The 23,775-nt window shown below is 39.8% G+C and overlaps 1 protein-coding gene across 1 annotated transcript in view; it reads right to left on the bottom strand.

The window, feature by feature from the left end:
• MYBPC1 (myosin binding protein C1) overlaps positions 1-23,775 on the bottom strand; it is a gene marked incomplete at both ends in the record, with an annotated part of 97,874 nt that overhangs the window by 13,291 nt on the left and 60,808 nt on the right. The window contains 8 exons of the mRNA XM_082636244.1: positions 1,533-1,728; positions 4,954-5,042; positions 8,324-8,491; positions 13,856-13,990; positions 15,228-15,416; positions 16,203-16,307; positions 17,566-17,725; positions 23,490-23,623. Of these exons, the coding sequence (XP_082492370.1) occupies positions 1,533-1,728; positions 4,954-5,042; positions 8,324-8,491; positions 13,856-13,990; positions 15,228-15,416; positions 16,203-16,307; positions 17,566-17,725; positions 23,490-23,623 (1,176 nt within the window). The remainder of the gene's footprint in view (positions 1-1,532; positions 1,729-4,953; positions 5,043-8,323; positions 8,492-13,855; positions 13,991-15,227; positions 15,417-16,202; positions 16,308-17,565; positions 17,726-23,489; positions 23,624-23,775) is intronic.

Here is a 23,775-nt window from a genome sequence, read left to right as displayed (position 1 = left end):
GATAATCCTCATTTCCTTTCTACAATTACCAACAATGAGTCTCTACAAGCAGAGTTTTCTATCTCCTGTTTTCATCAACTTGTCCTACAGACAGATGTCTTCTCCCAGTTCAACTTCCCACCTGCACCCCAGGTCTGCTTTGTCTTCAAAGTTCACGTTGGCTTTTCAAACACTTGCTCCCCAACAGTAAATGGCTAGATTTTTACAGTCATGGCAGAAACATAAATTTGGGACTAGTAAAATAAGTAGGATACTAATTGTTACTATTTATTGAACACCTTGAGCGTGTGAGTGACGTGCCAGGCACTCGTAACTACCTGGTAAAGTAACTACATGGCAAAGTAGGAAAAATAAAAAAGTTCTTCCTCGTGTTTCAGAGGGCAAGGCTCTTCCAGACCCAACCACAAGGGCTTCCATTAAAATAGAGCCAGCGCATAGCACAGGGAGATCAGCTCTGTGCTTTGTGTCCACCTAGAGCAGTGGGATAGGGAGGTGGGAGGGAGACGCAAGAGGGAGGGGATATGGGGATATAAGTATACGTATAGCTGATTCACTTTGTTATACAGCAGAAACTAACACACCATTGTAAAGCAATTATACTCCAATAAAGATGTTTAAAATAAATAAATTAAATTAAATTAAATGGAGCCAGGCCAGACCCAAGGGCACATAGAACATCCTCAACACTCCTTTCAACTTAACAAAAATCAAGACCATTTAGTCAGCATGAAAAGATTGCTTCGTTTAAAAGACATGAACTTTCACCTAAGGGAAGGCTTGCCACAGGAAGCTGCTCCTTTGGTTAGAGAGCCTCCAGTTCTAGCGCATATGATAAACTGTAATCATAAAATTGATTGGAGACAAGGCTTCTCCTAACTCTGCTCTTAAGTTTATTTCTTGACATTGCAAAAATTATAGAACAGTTCAAGCGAGAACGGTCTACTTGTAAGAGATCCTCCCTCCATTGCCCTAACTGTGGAAACAAGTAAGAACTAACCTTGTTTGAACAGGTAAGTATCTAAGCCCTGCACGACCAACCACAATTCAGTCTTTAACTGTTTAACTCTGTTTAGGTTACTTTTCTTACATTTAATAAAAATTCTTCATTCTCCACTAACATTACTATCAGCAAATTTTAAATGTAGTAAGAAACATGTTAAACTATATCTAGAACCTATAATGTTTACTTAATGCAAGAATTCAACATGGGAAATAGTTTTATCATTGAAGAGTTGAGAAACAGAGTAAGAGAGAACTGGATTGTAAAACAGTACTGATAGTTTTCACTAGAAAGTACATACATTAATTTTCTTTACTATGTATGCCCTAAGTCTCCCATGATTAGTCCTTTTAGTCAGTGAAAAATTATTCTAAAATGCTAACCAATCTTCCTAATTTATCTATTTTTTTTAATTCTAAAAAGAGGAATTTTCTGTAGAGCCAGCCTAACAGAAGAAATTCTGACTCTTGCCTTATTGACAAGGACAATTTGTCTCCCTAGAGAATGTTCTAGTACCATCCTCCAAACCTACCAACAACCTGGATATCGATGGATGCAGTTTCCACGTATTTTTCCACTTTGACCTGCAGATCATATTTCCCAGAATGGCTCCTCTCTGCTTTTCTGATAAATATGATTGTATCGGTCTCAGAGTTGCGAATGTTGATCTGATTCTTGTCAATAGGTGCACCATCTTTCTTCCAAGTTAATTCTGGTCTTGGTTTTCCCTTAAAAGAAAAAAAGACAGAAAAAGTAGAGGCAGGAGGGGCTCAGATTGTCTCCAGATATTTTTTCAGCATTAAAAAAATGGGCAGTGGCTTAACCCATCCTAGGCAAGGTTGGAAAATGGTCTGGTGGTGGACAGTTATAGCAGTAACGTAATATTCACTATTGCCCATCGATTGCATTCTGCATGCAAGGTACTATGTTAGGTACACGATATTTATAACTTCCCTTACTCTTCACATCAGGATAAGTATCATTATCCTCATTTTTTTTTTTTTTTTTTGTGGTACGCGGGCCCCTCACTGCTGTGGCCTCTCCCGCCGCGGAGCACAGGCTCCGGACGCACAGGCCCAGCGGCCACGGCTCACGGGCCCAGCCGCTCCGTGGCATGTGGGATCCTCCCAGACCGGGGCACGAACCCGTGTCCCCTGCATCGGCAGGCGGACTCTCAACCACTGTGCCACCAGGGAAGCGCCCCCTTCCTTTTTTTTTTTTTTTTTTTTTTTCTTTTTGCGGTATGCGGGCCTCTCACTGTTGTGGCCTCTCCCGTTGCGGAGCACAGGCTCCGGATGCGCAGGCCCAGCGGCCATGGCTCACGGGCCCAGCCGCTCCGCGGCATATGGGATCCTCCCAGACCGGGGCACGAACCCGTATCCCCTGCATCGGCAGGCGGACTCTCAACCACTGCGCCACCAGGGAGGCCCTTTTTTTTTTTTGATAAAGGTATTAAATGACTTGCACAAGGCCTTGCAGCTAAGTGCTGGAACCTGGTCTTCTAGCCAGGTCTCTTCAGCTCCAAAGCCTGCACATCACAGCCTAATGGTTCAGAACATGGGCCCTGGGACCCTAGAATCTGTATTTGGATCCTGACTCCACTACTTAATAGCTGTGTGACTTCGGGCAAGTTACTTAAACTCTCTGTCTCAGTTTCCCAATCTGTAAAATGGAATGAGAGTACCTTTCTTCAGGGTGGTTATCACAACTGAAGTTCTTAGAAAGCTTCTGCGCACTGCAGAGGTGTTTCATTAATATCATCTACATGCTAATGATTATTATTGTTCCACTGTACTGTGTTGCTCATTTCAGACTTGTCTGTAATTCTCTCTCTGCTCTCTCTAGCAGCTGAAACCATTCTTTAAGAGCAGACTTTGAGTAATTATAATCTCATTCAAGGACATGAGTTTTAGGTTATGTTACAAAGAAACTTCCTAGGATTCCTGAGCACCCAGGCTCACCCCACAGACAGGAACCAAGCATTAATTCCATTGGGTAAGCACAGCCTTCCCATGGGCTCCTAATGTGGCTTGTTGATAGGTTCTGCTAAGGAATGTGAGAGACACACATCAAACTCCTCCCCACAGGGCTTGAGGAATGGTTGCAGGTGCTCAGATGTGCATATGGGAAGTAGAGAACAATATTGTTAAAGATGGGAAAAATAGCTCCAGGTCTCATTTCCCTAAGTGTACAATTTACTATTAACTACTGGGGAAAAAAAATTGACTTCTCTGATAACTTATGGAGTGAAAAAAGCACTGGATTCAGTGTCTGGAGATATAGACTCTGTACATGGCACTACCATTTATTTGCTGTGTGACTTTGGGCAAGTCACTTAACTTCTCTGAATGTCAGTTTCTTCCCTTCTCAAGGGGGGTAAGGAAATCTGCCATTCCTGCCTCACAAGGTGTATCTGGGGCTCAAATGAGAAAAGGTTCGAGAACTATAGCGGTTACATAAATATACAAACATGACATACTAGTCTCATCACCCCCTTCCTGGTAGCTGACCAGCCCCTGGGATGCCATACCTATGAGGTCCCTGTTCTTATGCTCTCTCCTCTCCCAGACCCAGGAACAGAGCTGAATACACTCTTCCACTCCCAAAAAGATCTGGGAACTGGGATTAGCCCTAGCTGTTGACGTGATGTGGAAACTAGAGGGCTGATTCAGCCCTGGTCCAGGACTGGGGCTGGGTCCTGGGTGCCCGCCTTGTGCCAACTCCTGGGTTTTTTTTTTAGGCTGTGGGAGGACAGAAGTTGGAGGAACCTTGCCAAGCCATCGCCTTCCTCCTCTGCTGTGTTCACACTCACGTCCTCCTTGACTTCCATTCTGATTTCAGGTGCTGTGTATGTAGAAGCTAACTGCCTCTTCTAAGGCTGGGCCCCAGGTGCGTTGAGAATGGCCTGAACTGGTTGTCCCTTTAGGTTAGTTTTCATGGGAGCCTGTGCTTGAACCAGCTCTGCGTGTGTGCGTGTGTGTGTGTGTGTGTGTATCCAAATGTTTGCAGAGACCTAAATTCTAGTTCTAAGGCCATGCTGTCTGACGTAACAGCCGCAAGCTCAATGTGGCCATTTAAACTAAAACTAATTAAAATTAAGGAAAATTAAAAATTCATTTCCCCAGTTGCCCTAGTTCCTAGCTGCACCTTTCAAGTCCTCAATAGCCACATTTGGCTGCTGGCTACCATACTGGACATTGCATACACAGAACATTCCAATCATCACAGGAACTTCTATGGAACAGCACTGTTTAGAGGCATAAAAGGAATCAAATGAGTAAGGAGGTAATGGTGCAGTGGGGTGTGTGTGTGTGTGTGTGTGTGTGTGTGTGTGTGTGTGAGAGAGAGAGAGAGAGAGAGAGAGAGAGAGAGAGAGAGAGACCCCAAAAGTGATTATCACATGCAAAGCCTGGCTAATCTTATAAACAACAGATTCTTTTGAGGGAGTAATGATTTAACAATGTTCACTTATTTCAGTTAGGGGCATCAAAATTTCAAATTTCAGTTATCCCTCATTGGAATTTGGGTGATTTGAGTGTGGTTTGGGGTAATCATGGGAAGTAAGGACATGTTGTTTTCCTGAATGTTACACCAAGAACTTCACTTAAAAGGAAGATCAGTTTTACAGATGGATAGAACCAGAAAGATCTTTAAGCATTTCTTGTTTCGGTGTCTCCTTGGTGTTTCCTCTCTGGCCCCCTGTGGTCCCTGAGCTTCAGACAAGACTAGGTCTCATTTATCTCATGCAGAAGAAAAACCTATGACAGTTGTATAGATTTCTGTACTTGTAAAGCAGGAGGTTGTTTCATCACTCTCCAAATCTCCTCCATCCTTTCCTGCTCTTCCTCTGAGGAAATTCTGAATCACGAATAACTTAAATGCTGAAGTCCTTCCCACTACTCCTTAAACACCCCAGCATGGGAAAGAGAAAATGACCAACCCTGAATTATTACCTGGAAAGGTATAACCAGATTGATGGCTTCTCCAACTCTGCGGATATAGGTTTGCTTTAGGTGCCTTGGGATGCGAATCTTTGGAGCCTCTGAACGAGAGGAGAACGGAATTTTGCAGTCAGTATCATACACTGGAAGCAGCATTTCATAAGCATACTTGTCATGATAATCACCAGGACTTCCCTACGCTCATGTCTCTGAAGTAAAATCTTAGTTGGGCTACTAACAGATTATATGTGGTAACTTTGGTTCCAAATGTTTCCTTCAGGGAGAGATGTTTTAACAGTTTGATTCAACAAGATTATTCCCTGACCTCCTTAATTTTACTACAACTTCCTATTTTTATTATAAGCCTAAAGCAACTTTATAGAAAAACACTAAATTTTCTCTTAGGACCTTATATATTGTTTTCTTAGTTTCTAACAGTGAGTATATTCTCCAACGAACATTCCATAAAAGATCTATAGTCACCACATTAGCTGGTAAGACTGCCCATTTTTTCTCACCAGAAAATAATAATAAAATATGCTTTAGCACCTAGCACTTTTTATTTATGTAATTATGTTAGAATTTGATGGTAATTTTCTCCCTTTATGACTAAGGTGAAGTATATGATAGGCAGCCCTAGCCCACTGTATATTAATGTTCATTAATTAAACACCATGAAGATAATAGAACATGTGGATGTAAACCCATCAGAAGCAGAGAATCAAGGCTCATGGCTCACAGGGATGAGGTGGGTCATATCACTTGAGGGCTCTGTATGGAACAGATACTGGGATAAATGCTTTTCACGAAGCAACCAATTTAAACCTCACAGCCACCTTATGACACAGGTACTGTTTTTACTTTATGATAAAGAAGCTAAAGCAACAGGGGTTTAAGGCACTTGCCCCAAGGTGACATAGCCAGGATTAGACCTGGAATCAGCTTCCAGTGCCTATGCTCTGCTTAGACACATGGACTGCGGGGTCAAGAGAGATCTGGGTTTGAGTTCCAGATCAGACAGTAGATCTGGTCTCAGCCTATTCCGTAAAACTGGGATGATAACAGCATCTAATTCACAGCATTGTAGTGACGATTAAATAAGGTCATCCATATAAAGTGTTTAGCATAATGGCTGAGAATAGTAAATGCTCAATAAACTTTAGGGGAAGAAGATGACGATGATGGTAGTGGTGGTGATTACTGAATGTTGGAGCTGGAAGAGAACTTGAGAGATCCTCTAACTCCCTAACTTTACACAGGAGGAAAAGGAGGCTCAGCGAGGTTCTGTAGCACATTACACCATCATCATAATAAAAGCTAACATATACCAAGGGCTTATTATGTGGCCAGCATTCTGTTAAGCAAATAACATGGATTAATTTATTCAACTCTCACAACCTCTTGATGTGGTATGTACTATTATTGTATCCGTTTTGCAGATGAAGAAATTAAGGCTCAGGAATATCAAGTCCCTTGCCTGAGACCACATGGTTAATAAATGAAGGAAACAGGACTCAGCTTTCATAGTCTGTCTCCGGAATCTACTAAGAAAATGTGCATGCTTCATACTTTCTAGCATCCATCCATCCATCCATCCATCCATCCCCTAACTTACTCCCAAAAGGTTTCAGGCAGTCACACCATAAGTCTGTGGCTCAACATGGTCCAGACCCAGATGTTCAGACCCCTTCCCGATATTCTTTGCCCTGGAGAACCGATTCTCAAATTTTTTGGTCTCAGAATCCCATTACACTCTTAAAAATCATCAAAGGCCCCACAAAGCTTTTGTTTATGTGGACTGTATCTATCATATTTACCATATTAGAAATTAAAACCAATAAATTTTGAAATACTTATATATTTACTGCTTGAAAAACAATAACAACATAAATATCATTTAAATGAAAACAACCATATTTACATTAACAAAAATTTGTGATATGAGTGGCATTATTTTATATTTTGCCAAATCTCTTTCATGTCTGACTTAATAGAGGCTAGCTGGACTTTGTTTCTGCCTCTAATCTGTTGCAATATGCTGTTTTGGTTGAAGTACATGAAGAAAATTTGTCTTCACACAGACAGGAAGAATATTTTAATAAACTTTTCAGACAGTTGTGGGTATTCCTCTTTGATTCTACACTAAAACACGAGCTGTAATTTCTTAAGGGTTAGCTGCAGTATGGAATCTGAAAACTTCTATGAACTTTTCATATCTGTTACATTAAACCTCATTGGTCTGCCTTCCATTTTGAATGTATCTTACCCATGCATGATTTTTTTTTAACTTGCATTGGTCATTTGGAAAATATTGCTTCAATGAATTATGCAGATTGTCCAAATGTTGAAATGCTGCATTATTCAATGTCAAAAAATTACATTTGCTACTATCACCACCTACTTCATCAGAAAAGATTTTAAGCATTGGAAAGCTGCCAAGTCCATGATGGTGGATACCAGTTTTCCATAATTTTAATTTTTGCTTCAAAGATTAAAGTTTTTCATCGACAAGTTGACAATAAATACTATAAGTTGTTTTCCTTCAAGTAACAGGCTCACTCCATTCATTTTCTAGAAAATGTCTGCCAAAGACCCAAGTCTGACTAGCCAGAGTTTGTCACTCTGTCATTCTTTCGAGGAAGAATGGAGTTTCATGGAAAAGGTCATGAGCTTAGGCTCTAATTCAGTTGCACAAATGCTTTTCCTAGAGACAACCATCGTACTACGGTATTTAGCATAAGAGTTTCACATATACTTTGCATTTCATTGTCATACAGAGTATAGAGAAAAAGTGTACTCAAGAACCAAGGTTTAAGAACATTAATGATTCATATGTAACATCAAGAACACTCCAAGGCAAAACTGGCCCTTTAATTTTAATTGCGAGTGCATGGTGGTGAGGAAGAAAAGACCAGCCAGACAATTTGGTGGCACAGATTGGATCTGTGCTAAGGCACCAGCAGTTTTACACACCATCACTTTTGTACCATCAGTACAGAGGTCAAGCATTGAAAAGGGAAAACAATGTGTTCATATTATTATGGAAATGGTTTTGACCTCGCAGACTCATTTGAGCCATTTTGCTGCTGTATGGTTTGTTTGAAATACTTCCCCGGCCGCTGCCCCCCACCCCTTGTGACGAGGCAGCCCAGCTGCCTATTGGCTCATGGAACCTGGTGTAGTTATCTGGTCCTCATACCAAGTTATAAACCGGGAGCTGACCTTCCACGCTGCCTATAAAGGGCAGTTTTGTTCATTTCTAACTCCCAGGAGATATTAATAAAATATCAAAGGAGTGACAACAAAATAGGAGGGTTTGAGAAAGAAAGAGGTTAAAAAAAATGGGAAATGGAGACAAAATTTTGAAAGCCTTGCCACCTACCTACGACTTCTTTCACAAGGATGGGCTGAGAGTAGTACTTGGGCTCGCTGGCACCGGCGGCATTCACAGCTTTCACGCGCACAAAGATCCTTGCATCCGTTGGCAGACCTGTGATGGTGAACTTGGTCTTCTCGATCAGCTCTGTGTTTGCAACTACCCAGTTTTCATCTAAAATCCATTAAGAAAACAAAACAAAAAAATCCCCCAAAAAACGAAAGAAAAGACAAGAAGGAAGAATGGTGGTTAGTGAAAGAAATCATCCTGTTAAACAGTCAACTCCAAATTAGTATTTTACTCAAAATTAAATAATTTGGAGGGAATGTGACTTTGGTCTGGACTCAGACTACATGGCTGGGTGTTTTTCATATTTAAATGAAAAATGGCCTAGAATGGCTAATGTAAATAGCAGGAAGAATGATAATCAGATTCTTCCATCTTTGAAAAACCTCTTACCCTGAACAATGGGAACTGTCCCAGGAATTTTGTAGTAGTTTACCCCAATTTGGTTTTACAAGGTACATTTTTACAATTGATGTAACCATGATGTTTAATCATCTATATACATTAAAGTTCAGAAAAAGGGGAAAATGCTATTCTTATGAATGAGAGACACCAACCTTTACAGTCATATGATCTCTCCATTTTATCCTAGTTGGTTTATTATTATAAGACATTAATATGGGCATGGGAAGTCTGATCATGCTCCCAATGATGAAGAAAAGAAGCTTATATCCATGGCAAAAGGAACCACATTCAGGAGCCAAGACCTCATAAGGAATTGGCACGATCTTTCACCACAATCAAAAGTTCTGATTTTTTAAATGCTTTTGGTGGCTTTGTCTACAAAAGCAAGAAAATTTAAACCCAGGTTTTACAAATATTTCAGGTTCTAAATGTTTGTATGCATTATTATGCCCATGGGGGGAAAAAAAGAAGCTTGGACCCCACATTGTAAACTCACCGCCTGCCCTCCCCCTCCATCTCTAAGGGCTTTTTTTGTGTGTGGGTGTACTTCAGGCTGGGGCATGGAACATTCCCAGAAACTTTATCATACAGTAAGAAAGTTTGAGAGCTTTCAGAGAATACTTTACCTGGTATATCAAATGCAGCCTCCCCATTTTCACCAGACTGTTTTGCTGATGTACCTTTGAGAATTCATCATTAAAATTAATTACAGACACCCACTTTTACAACAGAAGAATATCATATCAGTAGTCAGCATTCTCTGTTAGTAAAGTGTGCAAAGTATGCAAAGATATTTGTCTTCAGAACAGTGACGGAAGAGACCAAACACATTAGAGGAGGGGGGAATTCCTCAGAAGGGGCACAGCCTGCTCTATTCAGACTGTGGGGGTTTTTTGTCCTGAGGCACTTGCTACAGAGAAGAGGAGGAGAAAGGAGGCTGGGGCACCTCCAACTGTGGGAGCAAGAGGTAGAGAACGACAAAGCAAGACCCTGAAGACAAAGGCGGAGCAGGTCCTGGACTCCACAGGGGAGCAGTGCACAGTGGAACAGTCTACCCTTGCTCCTGTCCCTGCTACTTCAGCCTGGGAGGGTCCTGTGGGTCCCCAGGGAACACAGTTATCCCACTATGGGGCTCACACATCAGAGTCTGGGAGTGAGAGCACTTGAGATACAGCCAGCCCCGTCTTACCAGGAAATGAAAAGGCTCTCCATGGAAGTGGAAACTGCCCCAGCAGCCCAGGAGGCAGCCCCCGGTTGCCATGACAATAAGCTCTTGGTCTGGCAAACTGAGCTGTCCTGGTTCCTGCATTCCACACGGGTGGAGGGAATGCTGCTGACTCACAGAGTGCCTGTGGGTGTACCCCACTAGTTTGGGATGATGACCATCTAGGTTATCAGGAATGGAGCAGGGAGATGGGGATTAGACTGGCCCCTCTTGGAACCTTCTCCTCTCTCTTATTTCAACCCTTCTAGGAGTATCAGGGAGAAGGGGCAGCAAGCGAGAAGCATGTGGATGATACAAATCACTTAGGACTTTGAAAAAGAGATACATCTTGAGGCCAATGGTCTGTTTGGGAGCTACTGTGTTGATATTTTCATACTCAAGAGATGATCGATGAGAACGTGAAATAGGAGACTGAGAAAACATGCATGAAAGAGTGAAGCACTAGGGAAGAAGAAAATTTCAAGAGAAAACAGGACGAAACAAGATCAGAGGGATACGGTGGATCACGTTGATTGATTGGCGCATACTGAAGAATCCCTGCATTCCTGGAATAAACCCCACTTGATCATGGTGTATCATCCTTTTAATGTGCTGCTGGGACCTAATGAAACTTCAAAGCTTTTGCACAGCAAAGGAAACCATAAACAAGACCAAAACACAACCCTCAGAATGGGAGAAAATATTTGCAAATGAAGCAACTGACAAAGGATTAATCTCCAAAATTTACAAGCAGCTCATGCAGCTCAATAACTAAAAAACAAACAAGCCAATCCAAAAATGGGCAGAAGACCTAAATAGACATTTCTCCAAAGAAGATATACAGATTGCCAACAAACACATGAAAGGATGCTCAACATCACTAATCATTAGAGACATGCAAATCAAAACTACAATGAGGTATCACCTCACACTGGTCAGAATGGCCATCATCAAAAAATCTAGAAACAATAAATGCTGGAGAGGGTGTGGAGAAAAGGGAACCCTCTTGCACTGTTGGTGGGAATGGAAATTGATACAGCCACTATGGAGAACAGTATGGAGGTTCCTTAAAAAACTAAAAAAAGAACTACTATATGACCCAGCAATCCCACTACTGGGCATGTACCCTGAGAAAACCATAATTCAAAAAGAGTCATGTACCAAACTGCTCATTGCAGCTCTATTTACAATAGCCAGGAGGTGGAAGCAACCTAAGTGTCCATCACCAGATGAAGGGATAAAGAAGATGTGGCACATATATACAATGGAATATTACTCAGCCATAAAAAGAAACGAAGTTGAGTTATTTGTAGTGAGGTGGATGGACCTAGAGTCTGTCATACAGAGTGAAGTAAGTCAGAAAGAGAAAAACAAATACCGTATGCTAACACATATATATAGAATCTAAGAAAAAAAAAAAGGTCATGAAGAACCTAGGGGTAAGATGGGAATAAAGACACAGACTTACTAGAGAATGGACTTGAGGATATGGGGAGGGGGAAGGGTAAGCTGTGACCAAGTGAGAGAGTGGCATGGACATATATACACTACCAAATGTAAAATAGATAGCTAGGGGGAAGCAGCCGCATAGCACAAGGAGATCAGCTCGGTGCTTTGTGACCACCTAGAGGGGTGGGATAGGGAGGGTGGGAGGGAGGGAGCCGCAAGAGGGAAGAGATATGGGAACATAAGTATATGTATAACTGATTCATTTTGTTATACAGCAGAAACTAACACACCATTGTAAAGCAATTATACTCCAATAAAGATGTTAAAAAAAAAAAGATCAGAGGCAAATGAAAACATCTCTTCACATTTGAACTACTTGAGGGAAAGAGAAAAAGAAAATGGTGTCCAGGGAACGGGAAAGGAATGTGAAAGTTATTTAATACATGAGGAGAATTTTTAAGGAAGAAAAGAAAGAACCAGGGTGAAGAAGAGTAAAATGGAGCAGGCATTAAACAATAAAGTAAACACCAAGAGAAAGACAGAGTCCAAACCAGCACACGATCTTATAAAAGAAAGAATTCTCTTACAGAATAAAACCTGCCATATCTAAAAGCATTAAACACTACAGAAAATTAGTCTGGAGGACAACAGCCATTAAAAGACAATGAAGAATAGAGCAGCCACATAAAGGAAGTAAGAAAAGACTGCGAGAAGAAAGCTATACACGTTATAAAAGAACCTCCATAGAAAGTTAATTCCAAAACGTTATGTGGCAAAATATACACATAATAATGAGTGTGTACATATATATATGTATATGCGGGTATACATATATATCTACACAGACCACACACAGAATTATGTAAAATACACTTCGTTGTATTTCATCTAAGGTGGGTAACATCAAAATGACAGCCATCTATCATTTTGCTGTATCTTCTTACTTTTTAAACCTATCAGAAAGAAAAGAGTAAACATACATTTGCTCTGTTTCATACGTACACAAAAGGTTTGTATTCATCACACAGAAGATTGGGAAGTTCTGCTAGCTGGGCGGTGTAAATAACAGAGAGGAGGGCTTGGGAGTTTTTCAAATTGGGGGAGGGGAATGGAATGGGAATAAACCATACTCCAAAGCACTCAAGATTATAATGTCTCCACTGGTTTTGGTTAGTGGCTTTCTAAGCCCTGGAAAAATCAATAGTGTTCTGTGAGTGAGTGCATGTGAATGGAACTGAGTGTTACCAAGATGCTTTATTCCCCCTTTCTCTCTACTCTCCCGACCAACACTGATTATTTCCATGCGTGCCCCCATCCAGAAGCCTGGGGCTTCTTCTTCAGCAGTTTTCTCTTCAAAGTTAGAAATTTCTTCTCCATAGAGGTTTTCCTTCTGGGGAGGTGTTCACACTCCTGGTTTCCCAAATGTGCTCTGGAGTCTCTTGCCTTCACGTAAGATCCACGTTAAAGTTTGGGGTCCAAAGAGTTTTGTTAGAGTTAGAGGCCAAGTCTGGGCCTCTCATTTGTGGAGATAGGAACAAACTTCCCTGGTGGGTTGTTTCCCTACAGTGACCTAGAATGCAGACCGAGTCCAGAGCTGGGGCAATTTTATTCACCCATCTCCAAATCATGACAAGTATGAAATCAAAAACACAAGAGGCTTTTAGTGAATTTCACATCTTTTTTTGGTTTTAGGTACACTCTGGCCTATATTTTCTTGTGTCATTTTCTCTTTTTCTATTATTTCTATCAACAAGGGTTTTTTTGCCTGTTTCTCATCCCCTCCTAAACTTAGGCCATTAAATTTGTATGCACCCATATCCTGAGACAAGTTACTGCCATAATGTTGAATCTATTTCTTACACCCTCTGGGATTTAATGCTGATTCTTTTAAATGCTGATTCTTTTAAATAATATGGGATATAGATAAAAAGTTGTCCTTAATTATGCTTTTTTTCCCTTTAAGAAGGCAGAATTGATCACCAGATAGTCAAGTATATAATCTCTCTTTATTACCCAGAAATAGGCAGCTCTGTTGATAGCTGACCTCTGCTCAGTATAGAGTTTAGAATTTCCAACTTGCTTTATCCTGCCTAGAAGTTTATTTTGCTTTGGTACATTTTAATTCCACCAATTCAAGAAGTGGGAGTCCCTGAAGTTTGATCAGAATCTCTCCTCCTATGTCCTAGATCACTCGTGTTGTCGGATCTGGGAGCCTATCTGGGATATTTCTGAGATCTCAACTTGTTAGTCAAGTAACAAAGAAGGGCTAAATTCTCATCCATCATAGAAGGATGACCTTTGGCTTGTTATCATTTTCAGTAGGAAGTAGATGAGTTCCCAAGAAAGGGAAACAAAAGGGGGGCACATCTCACCTATTGAGGACGGTATTCGTTTGAACGACTAGTTGTACTTACTTCCTTCTAAGCAGTACTCTAGCACATAGCCATCTAAACCTGCTGCACCAATATGGTCGGGGGGCCGCCACTTCATTGTGACAGTGGTGTCAGTTACAGAGTCAACAGCCAGAAGAGTAGGTGGGCTGGTTACAGCTTCAGAGATAAAAGAGACAGAAAAAGAAGAAATTATTAAGTGCAGAATTATAGCACAGGAACTGTGATAAAATGAACTAGGATACAAATAAAAAATATACACAGGGACTTCCCTGGTGGCACAGTGATTAAGAATATGCCTGCCAACGTAGGGGACATGGGTTCAAGCCCTGGTCTGGGAAGATCCCACATGCTGCTGAGCACCTAAGCCCATGCGCCACAACTACTGAGCCTGCGCTCTAGAGCCCGTGAGCCACAACTACTGAAGCCCTTATGCCACAACTACTGAAACCCGCACGCCTAGATCCTGCGCTCTGCAACAAGAGAAGCCACCGCAATAAGAAGCCCGTGCACCGCCAACGAAGAGTAGCCCCTGCTCGCCACAACTAGAGAAAGCCCACATGCAGCAACGAAGACCCAACACAGCTAAAAATAAGTCAGTAAATAAATAAATAAATAATAAAAAATATACACAGAAGCCCCCACGTGTTAATAAAATTCAATGAGACTCCTCGAGCATATGCTGTGTTTACGGCAAAGATCTGCCAGATGTGAAAATTTTTTTATCAACGCTGTCACTTTCCCTCCATTTGGGAGGCTGACATGGGAGTCTGGGAGGCCCAGGAAGTTGAAAAAGTCAAAGTTTGAGATCTAATGATCTAGAGTAAATTTTCCATAACTTTCTAATTTTAAACTGCAAACTCTTGTACTAAATATTTCTACTGAAAAATCTACTCACTACCAGAAAATAGTGGAGACGTCTTGTCTTCTCTTTCTTTGCCTTTACTGAACTGACATTTTTGGTTCAATAGATAACATTTAAAGTGTGACTATAAAGCAAAGAGACTAGCTTTCAAGTGTGCTTGGTTGAATTGATGTAAATTTGTTTTAGTTAGTGTTTACACCAGGGCGCTGGGTTATACTTTCAGAAGGACAAATGGGGGTAGTCTTGTGTCAATGGGCCCAGCTACATGTTTCCAGTGGGGAGGGGCAAACAGAGCCACCCACAGCTGTCCTTGGAATTCTGGTAATAAATTCCAGGGCCTACATTATGAAGGCATTCAACTCTATTGTGTTGTTTGGAATTTCTTAGAAAATTGCCTCTAACCACCTCTAGTCTCCTACTCATGTATCACTCTAAGAAGCTTACAGGTCTGCTCCAGTTAGAGGTCAGAAGGAAGCAGTCACAATCCAGGGCAACGATTTTCATGACAAAGACACACCTCTCTGGACTCACCCAATGGAACAAAAGGTTTGGAGGGCATACTGGGCTTGGAGAGGCCAACGGAATTGACGGCAAAGATGCGGACCTCGTAGGCCACACCTTCAATCATCTTCTTGGGCTCAAAGGTTGTTTCTTTGCAGAGATCAAAATTCAGCCTCATCCACCTGGAGCTTTGCTTCTTTTTCCTCTCAATGAAGTAACCTGAAGGGGACACAAAATGGAAACTGAAGTTTTTCCTTGGTCTCCAAAATTAAACTTTGTCAGATATTAGAATGTTCAAAAATGTCCCATATTCTCAGCACTCTAAGTGAAATAGTCATATATGTATTTTTAACCCATCTTATTCCATTGGTTTTTTGAGACAGATTATAAATAATATGGGATATAGATAAAAATCATCATGGGATATAGATAAAAATAATAAGACTAGAAAAAATTAAAATAGTATTAGGAAGAGAAGAGAAAAAATAAACCACAGATATGTAGACCATAGAAACTTACATAGTCACTCTATTTGAGCAACAGATGTGGCTTTGAGTCCCAGCAATGTAAGAAGGGGAAAATAACCAGTTTTGTAAGTTTCATTATTAGCAAGTAGAAGAAAGTTCCTGTTCCACAGGGGAAGCAAATTCTTCTAAGTATTTAACTCTAGGAGAAATTGCCTCATGTCATAGCCTTATGTCATAGACATAATTCTATGGATCTAGGCATTTACTGACCAGAATAAAATTAGACTTATAGTTGTTTCAAAATTAGATATTGAACAGAAATGTCAAACAAAAAAAGAGGACAGGCAATCAGATGATATTCATCAGAGCTATTTAAATCTCAAGTACTTATAAAGCATCCCCCAATATATTTCAATGTGAATGGATATTTAAAAGTTTTCTTCTAAATGCAGTATTTTAAAATGTGCTTTGTACTAATGTGCATAAAGAGGACACCAACTCCACTGGCAGTTCCACAGATGGACCAACTAGCAGTTACCTAAGATTGGGGACCCTCCATCATAGACAGGAGGGTCCCAGTGCATGATGCACCAATCATCTCCCACATCTGTCACATTCGGTGCCACTGGAGGATCGGGGACATCTGTAGCAAACAAAAAATAGAATAGAATAAAATAAAATAAAATAAAATAAAATTGAGGAAGTGAGAGCACAAAGAAGAATGTTCATTGGAAAATATGTTTTTGGATGATAATCATAGAAGCAAGGTTATTTCTTATTATTTTTCCATGTTTACTGAAGTGCACTGGGTAACTAATTTGGGTACAAGGTCATGCTCCATATGGAATCAGGGAAGGTGAGCCCAATACAAATAAAATAATGATGTCTCCAAATCCTTTAAACTAGTGTCACATTACAGAACGATATGAAACCCAAGACTTTTGTTATTTACCTTGAAAATGGTGACTAAGAAATTATTGCCTAAATGTTGGATGTGATTTTGTTTTTTTGTTTTTTAACCACAGAAGTGAACTTGCAGCAGAACTGAATCAAGGACTAATTACTGCACATTTGACATCACTTGTTGTATAAGATGTTGACTGGTAGAAATCCAAGTCAAAAATGGCAAGTTACCATGTCTTATAAATATAGTTCAGTACATAACAAAGTGACCTTAGTTTTGGATCCATTTGAAATATGTTTCTTGGGAATTCCCTGGTGGTCCAGTGGTTAGGATGTTGCACTTCTGCTGCAGGTACGGGCTGGATCCCTGGTAGGGGAACTAAGATCCCACATGCCACATGACGTGGCCAAAAAAAAAAAAAAAGAGAGAGAGAGAGAGAGAGAGAAAAGAAAAAAAAGTAATATGTTTCTTAAGGGAAAGCTAAAGTGGGATGAAGAGATCATGAGACCTTGGACCACCAGTAATCTGCCATACTCATTTCACTTGATTTCAGGATCAGGAAAAATGTACTTAAATGGTCGTCTAAGAACAAAGGCAGATCTTACTCCTCCACAGTGAGTGTGATGTTGGAAATTATTTAGCAATTGTGTGTCAGTGTGTAGAGGGCACTGAAAGGGAGTGTGACCGTGGAGAGCTAATGACAGCAACCCCAAAAGGCTAACCTTAGCTACTCCTCACCGCAACGAGTCTTCTAGGCAAGCAAAGAGACAAGGGAGGAAAGGAAAGGAAAAGGAAGAAAAAGGAAAGAAAAGAGAAAGACATATAAAGAAGTGGCAAAGATAAAAAAAGAAAGGCAGTGATTTATAAAATGCAGCTATACTGTGCGCTTCTTTGTTGGCTACCCAGAAAAGCTGAGAGAACCATGAACTTGCAAAGTCTACTTTGGATCTAGACATGTCAGCCTGATTCTAGAAGTCTGTTGACTCAGAGGTCTTACCCACAACTTTAATTGTGATGGCTGCATGTGCTTCCCCAGCTTCATTTTTCAGATTTATGTGGTAAACACCAGAATCATCTCTTTCTGCTACATCAATAACCAGAGTGGTGGTGTCAGGGTAATTTTCAGCTCTTATCCGGCTACTGCCCTCCGTAATAGCCTACAGAGGAAAGAAATACAATGTGGCATGACCTATGCAAACAACAAGGACACCTCCAGAGTGCCTGGGCACTTAAGCTGGACATGGTGCTAATGCCTGAAATATGTGTTCTTAGTTTAATCCTCCACCAGCTCTAAGGACAAAAGTATTGTCATCCCATTTAATACATGGGAAAAACTGTGGCCCAAGGTTACACGGCTGAGAAGTGGTAGAACTGGGATTTGACTCCAAAGTTCATTACCCATTAACTCCTTAAAGAGAAAGTTGGAGGACCAAAATGTAAGTGCAGAAGTGTCATTCTAGGAGAAGAGTTTCTTTGTACATGAAATTAGAAATATTTAAACTCATATCAGAAACTAAATAATGATTTGTTCATTTCTTTAGATGTCTTGGAAATTTAAAAATACTAAAAAGGGTTGAAGAAGGCCACAGTGCCAATTTCCCATACAAGTTGAGTACTGATTTTTCCCTTCCAGTAGGACATGAAAGAATGAACATCTAATTCCCAAAGTAAAGACAGAGTGAAGTTGAGACTTCTATTATATTTTCTTTCTTTTCTCCTTCTTCTCCTTCTCCTTTTCCCCTTCTTATTTTCCTTCATTTCTCGCCTTCCTTCTTCCTGACACAGAAGTTTAAAGCAGCATTACATTTTTCTGATTCCCAGGTCATATCTTCCACGCAATAATAGACAGCCAATATACAAAGAGGAAAAACAGAGAAGGTCAAGGCAATTTAGAAACAGGGTAATTTGCCACTATTGTCAACTCTACTCTTTTGTGTCTGGATTAGGACTTGTAAGTCTTCAATAACATAAGATTGTGACAACGGTAAGAATACTTGAAATGGTTTTCATAATTCTCATTTTATAATAGAACAAAATTTCCTCATTTTAGCCCAATTCTAATCTTAAGATTGTAAAAGATGTTCTGCTTGAAAAGAAAAATAACTTACTTAGGGTGGTGTTATATTATCCTCTTCATATTTCTATCTTTTATTTTGTTTCTTATGCTATAGTTTACATAAAGTAAAATTCATAGTTTTAGATATATAATCTATGAATTTTGACAAATTTATGTGAGTGTGTAACCACCCCCATAATCAAGCTACAGACTGTTTCCATCACATCTCACAGTGTCTCCATGCTCCTTGGCATGCAACCCACTAACCCCACATCCTGGTCCCTGGCACCCACTGGTCTGTTATTTGCCCCTTTGGTTTCCCCTTTTCCAGAATGTCATATAAATGGAGTCAAACAGCATGTAGTCTTCCGAGTGCATATTTTTAGACTGATCCATGTTGCTCCTTGTATTACTAGTACGTTCCTTTTAATTGTTGAGTAGTTTTCCATTGCATGTTCCACGTGCAGTTGGAATACATTTGCACAACTGGGCTTTTGAGTCATTTCCAGGTTTTGACAATTATAAATAGGTGCTATAAACATTCCTATACGAGTTTTCGTGTGGGCATGTATTTCATTTCTTTTGGGTAAATACCTAGGAATAGCCTTGTGGAGTTTTATGGTAAGCTCCTGCTTAACTTTATAAAAAAGTACCAAACTGTTTTCCAGAGTGGATGTACCATTTTGCATTCCCACCAGCAATGTATGAGAGTTTAATTGTTCCATATCCTTGCCAGCATTTGGTACTGTCAGGTTTTTTTTTTAATGGCTTTTAAAAAATACTCTGTTTTTTGTTCCAGCTTCTTTCACACAGCATAATTATTTTGAGAGTCATCCAAGTTATTGCAGTACTCCCTTGTATGAATTTCTTACAATTTGTTTATCCATTCACCCACTGATGGAATTTGCATTGTTTTCAGCTTTTGAATATTACAAATAAGGCTACTATGACCATTTGTTCTAGTAGATTTTTTTGCAGATTACATTAGATTTTCTACATCAATGATTATGTCATCTGCAAATAAAGACAATTCTACTTCTTCCTTCCCAAAATGGATGTCTTTTACGTCTCTTTCTTGCTTGATTGCCCTGGCTAGAACCTCCAGTACAATGTTCAACAGAAGTGGTGAGAGTGAACATCTTTTCTCTCTTCTTTCTGATCTTAAAGGGAAAGAATTCAACCTTTCACTATTAAGTAGGATTATAGTTGTAGGATTTTTATGGATGTCTTTTATTATGCTGAGGAAGTTCCTTTCACTTCCTAGTTTGCTGAGAGATTTTTACTAGGAATGGATGTTAGATTCTGTCAAATGCTTTCTGTGTCTATCGAGATGACCACATTTTTCTCTGGTTTGTTAATATGGTGAATTATATTAACTTATTTGAAAATGTTAAACCTACCTTTGCATTCCTGGGATAAGTCCCACGTGGATATAATGTACTGTTCCTTTTATGTATTTTTGGATTTGATTTGCTAAATTCTGTTTAGAATTTTTTCATCTATGTTCAGGAGTGATATTGATTTGTAGTTTTCTCTTCTTGTAATGTCTTTTTCTGGTTTTGCTATAAGGGTAATACTGGCCTTCAAGAATGTGTTGGGGGGGCTTCCCTGGTGGCGCAGTGGTTGAGAGTCTGCCTGCTGATGCAAGGGACACGGGTTCGTGCCCTGGTCCCAGAAGATCCCACATGCCACGGAGCGGCAAGGCCCGTGAGCCATGGCCGCTGAGCCTGCGGGTCCAGAGCCTGCGCGTCCGGAGCCTGTGCTCCACAATGGGAGAGGCCACAACAGTGAGAGACCCGCGTACCACAAAAAAAAAAAAAAGAATGTGTTGGGAAGTATTCCTATCTTCTCTTCTTCAATTTTCTGGATGAGTTTGCATTGAATTTGTATTATTTCTTTCTTAAATGTTTGGTAGAACTAACCAATAAAGCCATCTAGATGTGGAATTTATTTTTTGAAGAGATTTTAAACTACAAATTTCGTTTCTTTCATAGATATAGGGCTATTCAGTACTGATTTAGTGGTATTTTGCAAATTCTGATATGTGTTGTGTTCATAAATATTTTCTAATTTCCCTTGTAATTTCTTCTTTGATCCATGAGTTACTCTTTTAAAAAGCTACTTAGTTTCTAAATATTTGGAAATTTTCCAAATCTGTTATTGTTTTCTAATTAATTCCACTGTGGTCAGAGAATATACCTTGCATGACCTGAATCCTTTCACATTTACTGAGACTTATTTATGGTCTATTTTGGTAAATCTTCCATGTGCATTTTAAAATAATGCCCAGTCTACTTTGTTCAATGGAGTGTTCTATAAATGTCAACTACATCAAGATGGTTGATAGTATTTCTCAAAACTTGTACATTTTGTTCTATCAGCTATTGAGAAAAGTAGTAAAATCTCTAACGTACCTATTTTCTTTGTAATTCTATCATCTTGCTAATTGTTTTCTATTTGTCCCATCTGTCCTGTGTCTCTTTTGCTGCCTCCGTTTGGATTCATTAGATATGTTTTTGTGGCTCTATTTTACATCCTGTGTTGGCCTATTAGCTATAACTCTTTGTTTTATTGTTTTAGTGGTTCCTTTAGGGTTTAGAGTATAGTCTACCTTCATGTGGTATTATGATACTTTACATTTAGCAAAAGAAACTTACAATAGCATATGTCCATTTCACTCCTTTCAATCCTTACTTCCTTTCTCCCCTCTTGGCCTTACGTTTTCATTGTTACAAATTTTACTTACACTTATGTTTGAAGGCCATGGTGCATTGTTATTATTTTTGCTTAAACAACCAAGTAAGTATCTTTTTAAGGAGATTTAAATAATAAGAAAAAAATTCTTATATATTTATCCATGTAGTTATTATTTCTGACCCACTTACTGATAGCTCCTTTGTGAAAATGTTTTCATCTTAGTATCATTTCCTTTTGACTTTAGGACTTCTTTTAACATTTCTTGTAGTGCAAGTCTACTGGAGATGACTTCTTTCAGCTTTTGTATATAAATAATTTTATTTTGCCTTCATTTCTGATAATTATTTCTACTGAGTATAGAATTCTAGGTTGACAGTTTTTCCCCCTTTAAACGTTGCTCCACTGTCTTCTCACTTGCTTTGTTTCCAGAGAGATCAGCTGTCATCTTTGTCTTTGTTCCCACGGGTTTAATGTGACTTTTTCTCTGACTACTTTTAAGATTTTTTCTTAACCACAGGTTTTGAGCAATTTGATTATGATGGGTCTTGGTGTAGATGTCTTTTTTTTTTTTTTTTTTTTTTGGTGTAGATGTTTTAATGCTCCTTGTGCTTGGATTTTATTGAGCTTCTTGTATCTGAGATTTTCTAGTTTTTATCAAATTTGGAAAATTTGGGGCCATTTTTTCTCTACATATTTTTACGTTCCCCTCTTTGGGGACTCCAATTACACATAGATTTGACTGCTTGAAGTTGTCCCATAGCTCAATAAAGCTTTTTTTTTTCCTCCAGAAAATGGAAAAGGAGGAAACACTCTCCAACATTTAAAAAAAAACAAATTATTTTTTAGAGCAACTTTGAGTTCCCTGCAAAATTGAATGGAAAAAGTACAAAGAGTTCTCATATAACCCGTCTCCACACACACATAACTTTCCCCACTACTGACATCCCCCACTAGAGTGGGTACACTTGTTATAATTAATGAACCTACATTGACAAATTGCTATCTTTGAAGGTCTATAGTTTACATCAGGGTTCACTCCTGGTGTTGTACATTTTATGGGTTTTGACAAACCTATAATGACACGTATCCATAATTTTAGTATCATATGGAACAGTTTTACTGCGCCTAAAACATTTTATACAGGAAGCTGCAGAGTCACACTGGAGCCGGCTCGACTCTACCACTCCAATCTTATTTATTATTCTCCTCCTCACTCACGCTGCCTTGGCCACACTGGCCTTCTTTGTATTTCTCCAACACATTAAGTGCATTCTCTCCTCTTGTTCTTTGCACTTGCATTGACATCAACTGGAAATCTCTTTGCTTTGATCTTCTCAAAATGGTTCCTTGTTGTCATACATAGAGGCTGTTCTCATGCCCCATGCAGTCATTTACTAATCATATTACCCTGTTTTGTTGTTGTTAAATAATTATTTTACTTTTGGCTGCATTGGGTTTTCGTTGCTGTGCGCAGGCTTTCTCTAGTTGCGACGAGCGGGGGCTACTCTTCCTTGCGGTGCACAGGCTTCTCATTGTGGTGGCTTCTCTTGTTGAACACAGGCTCTAGGCGCACAGGCTTCAGTAGCTGTGGCATGCAGGCTCAGTAGTTGTGGCTTGCGGGCTCTAGAGAGCAGGCTCAGTAGTTGTGGCACATGGACTTAGTTGCTTTGTGGCAGGTAGGAACTTCCTGGACCAGAGATCGAACCCGTGTCCCCTGCATTGGTAGGTGGATTTTAAACCACTGCGGCACCAGGGAAGTCCCACCCTGTTTTTTGGTTTTTGGTTTTTTTAATTTTCGTACGACTCATTACTATCCAAAGTGACTTTATTTATTTAGTTAATAATTCATTGTCTATTTCTCTTCCACCCCATTCCCTGATACCCATTAGAAGGAAAGGTAGAACCTCATTCACTGCACATAATAACATTCATATGCATATGCACAGGGTCACATAGTAGGTAGTCAGAAATATGAAAAGCAAATGAATAGTTATTATCTTTGCCTGAAAATCAGTGATCTTCCTTTATTAAAGGAATTACATCTTTACTGTACATTTATTTGCTGCCTTCTTTCATGTGACTCACAGGAGGCAGGGAGTAGGGTAGGCTGTGTGTGTGTTTGTCTGTCTGTGTGTGTGTGTGTGTGTGTGTGTGTGTGTAGAACAAACCTTATCTGCTCGGCTCCAAATGGCTTTAGGAGGTGGTTCTCCACTGATGGGAATCTCTAGACGAAGCTTGTTTCCTGCAATTACTGTCACTGTATTGTCAGCATCAAGACCATCCAGTATGATCTTGGGAGGATCTGGAATATTAACCGTGGCCTTTGTTATCAGACGGTTATTTCCATGTGATTATCTTGGTTAGTACTTGACTAGTGTTAAACATTGGTAGTAACCAATATTTTATCCAGTCAAAAAGGATATAAGCGGAGTCAAAGTAGTTGGTGCCTGGTAC

The sequence above is a fragment of the Mesoplodon mirus genome, assembly GCF_964341445.2.
Source record: "Mesoplodon mirus genome assembly, chromosome: 11".
Taxonomy (NCBI): Eukaryota; Metazoa; Chordata; class Mammalia; order Artiodactyla; family Ziphiidae; genus Mesoplodon; species Mesoplodon mirus.
Note: the sequence above shows the minus strand (reverse complement) of the source record. Positions and strands in the feature narration are given on the sequence as shown.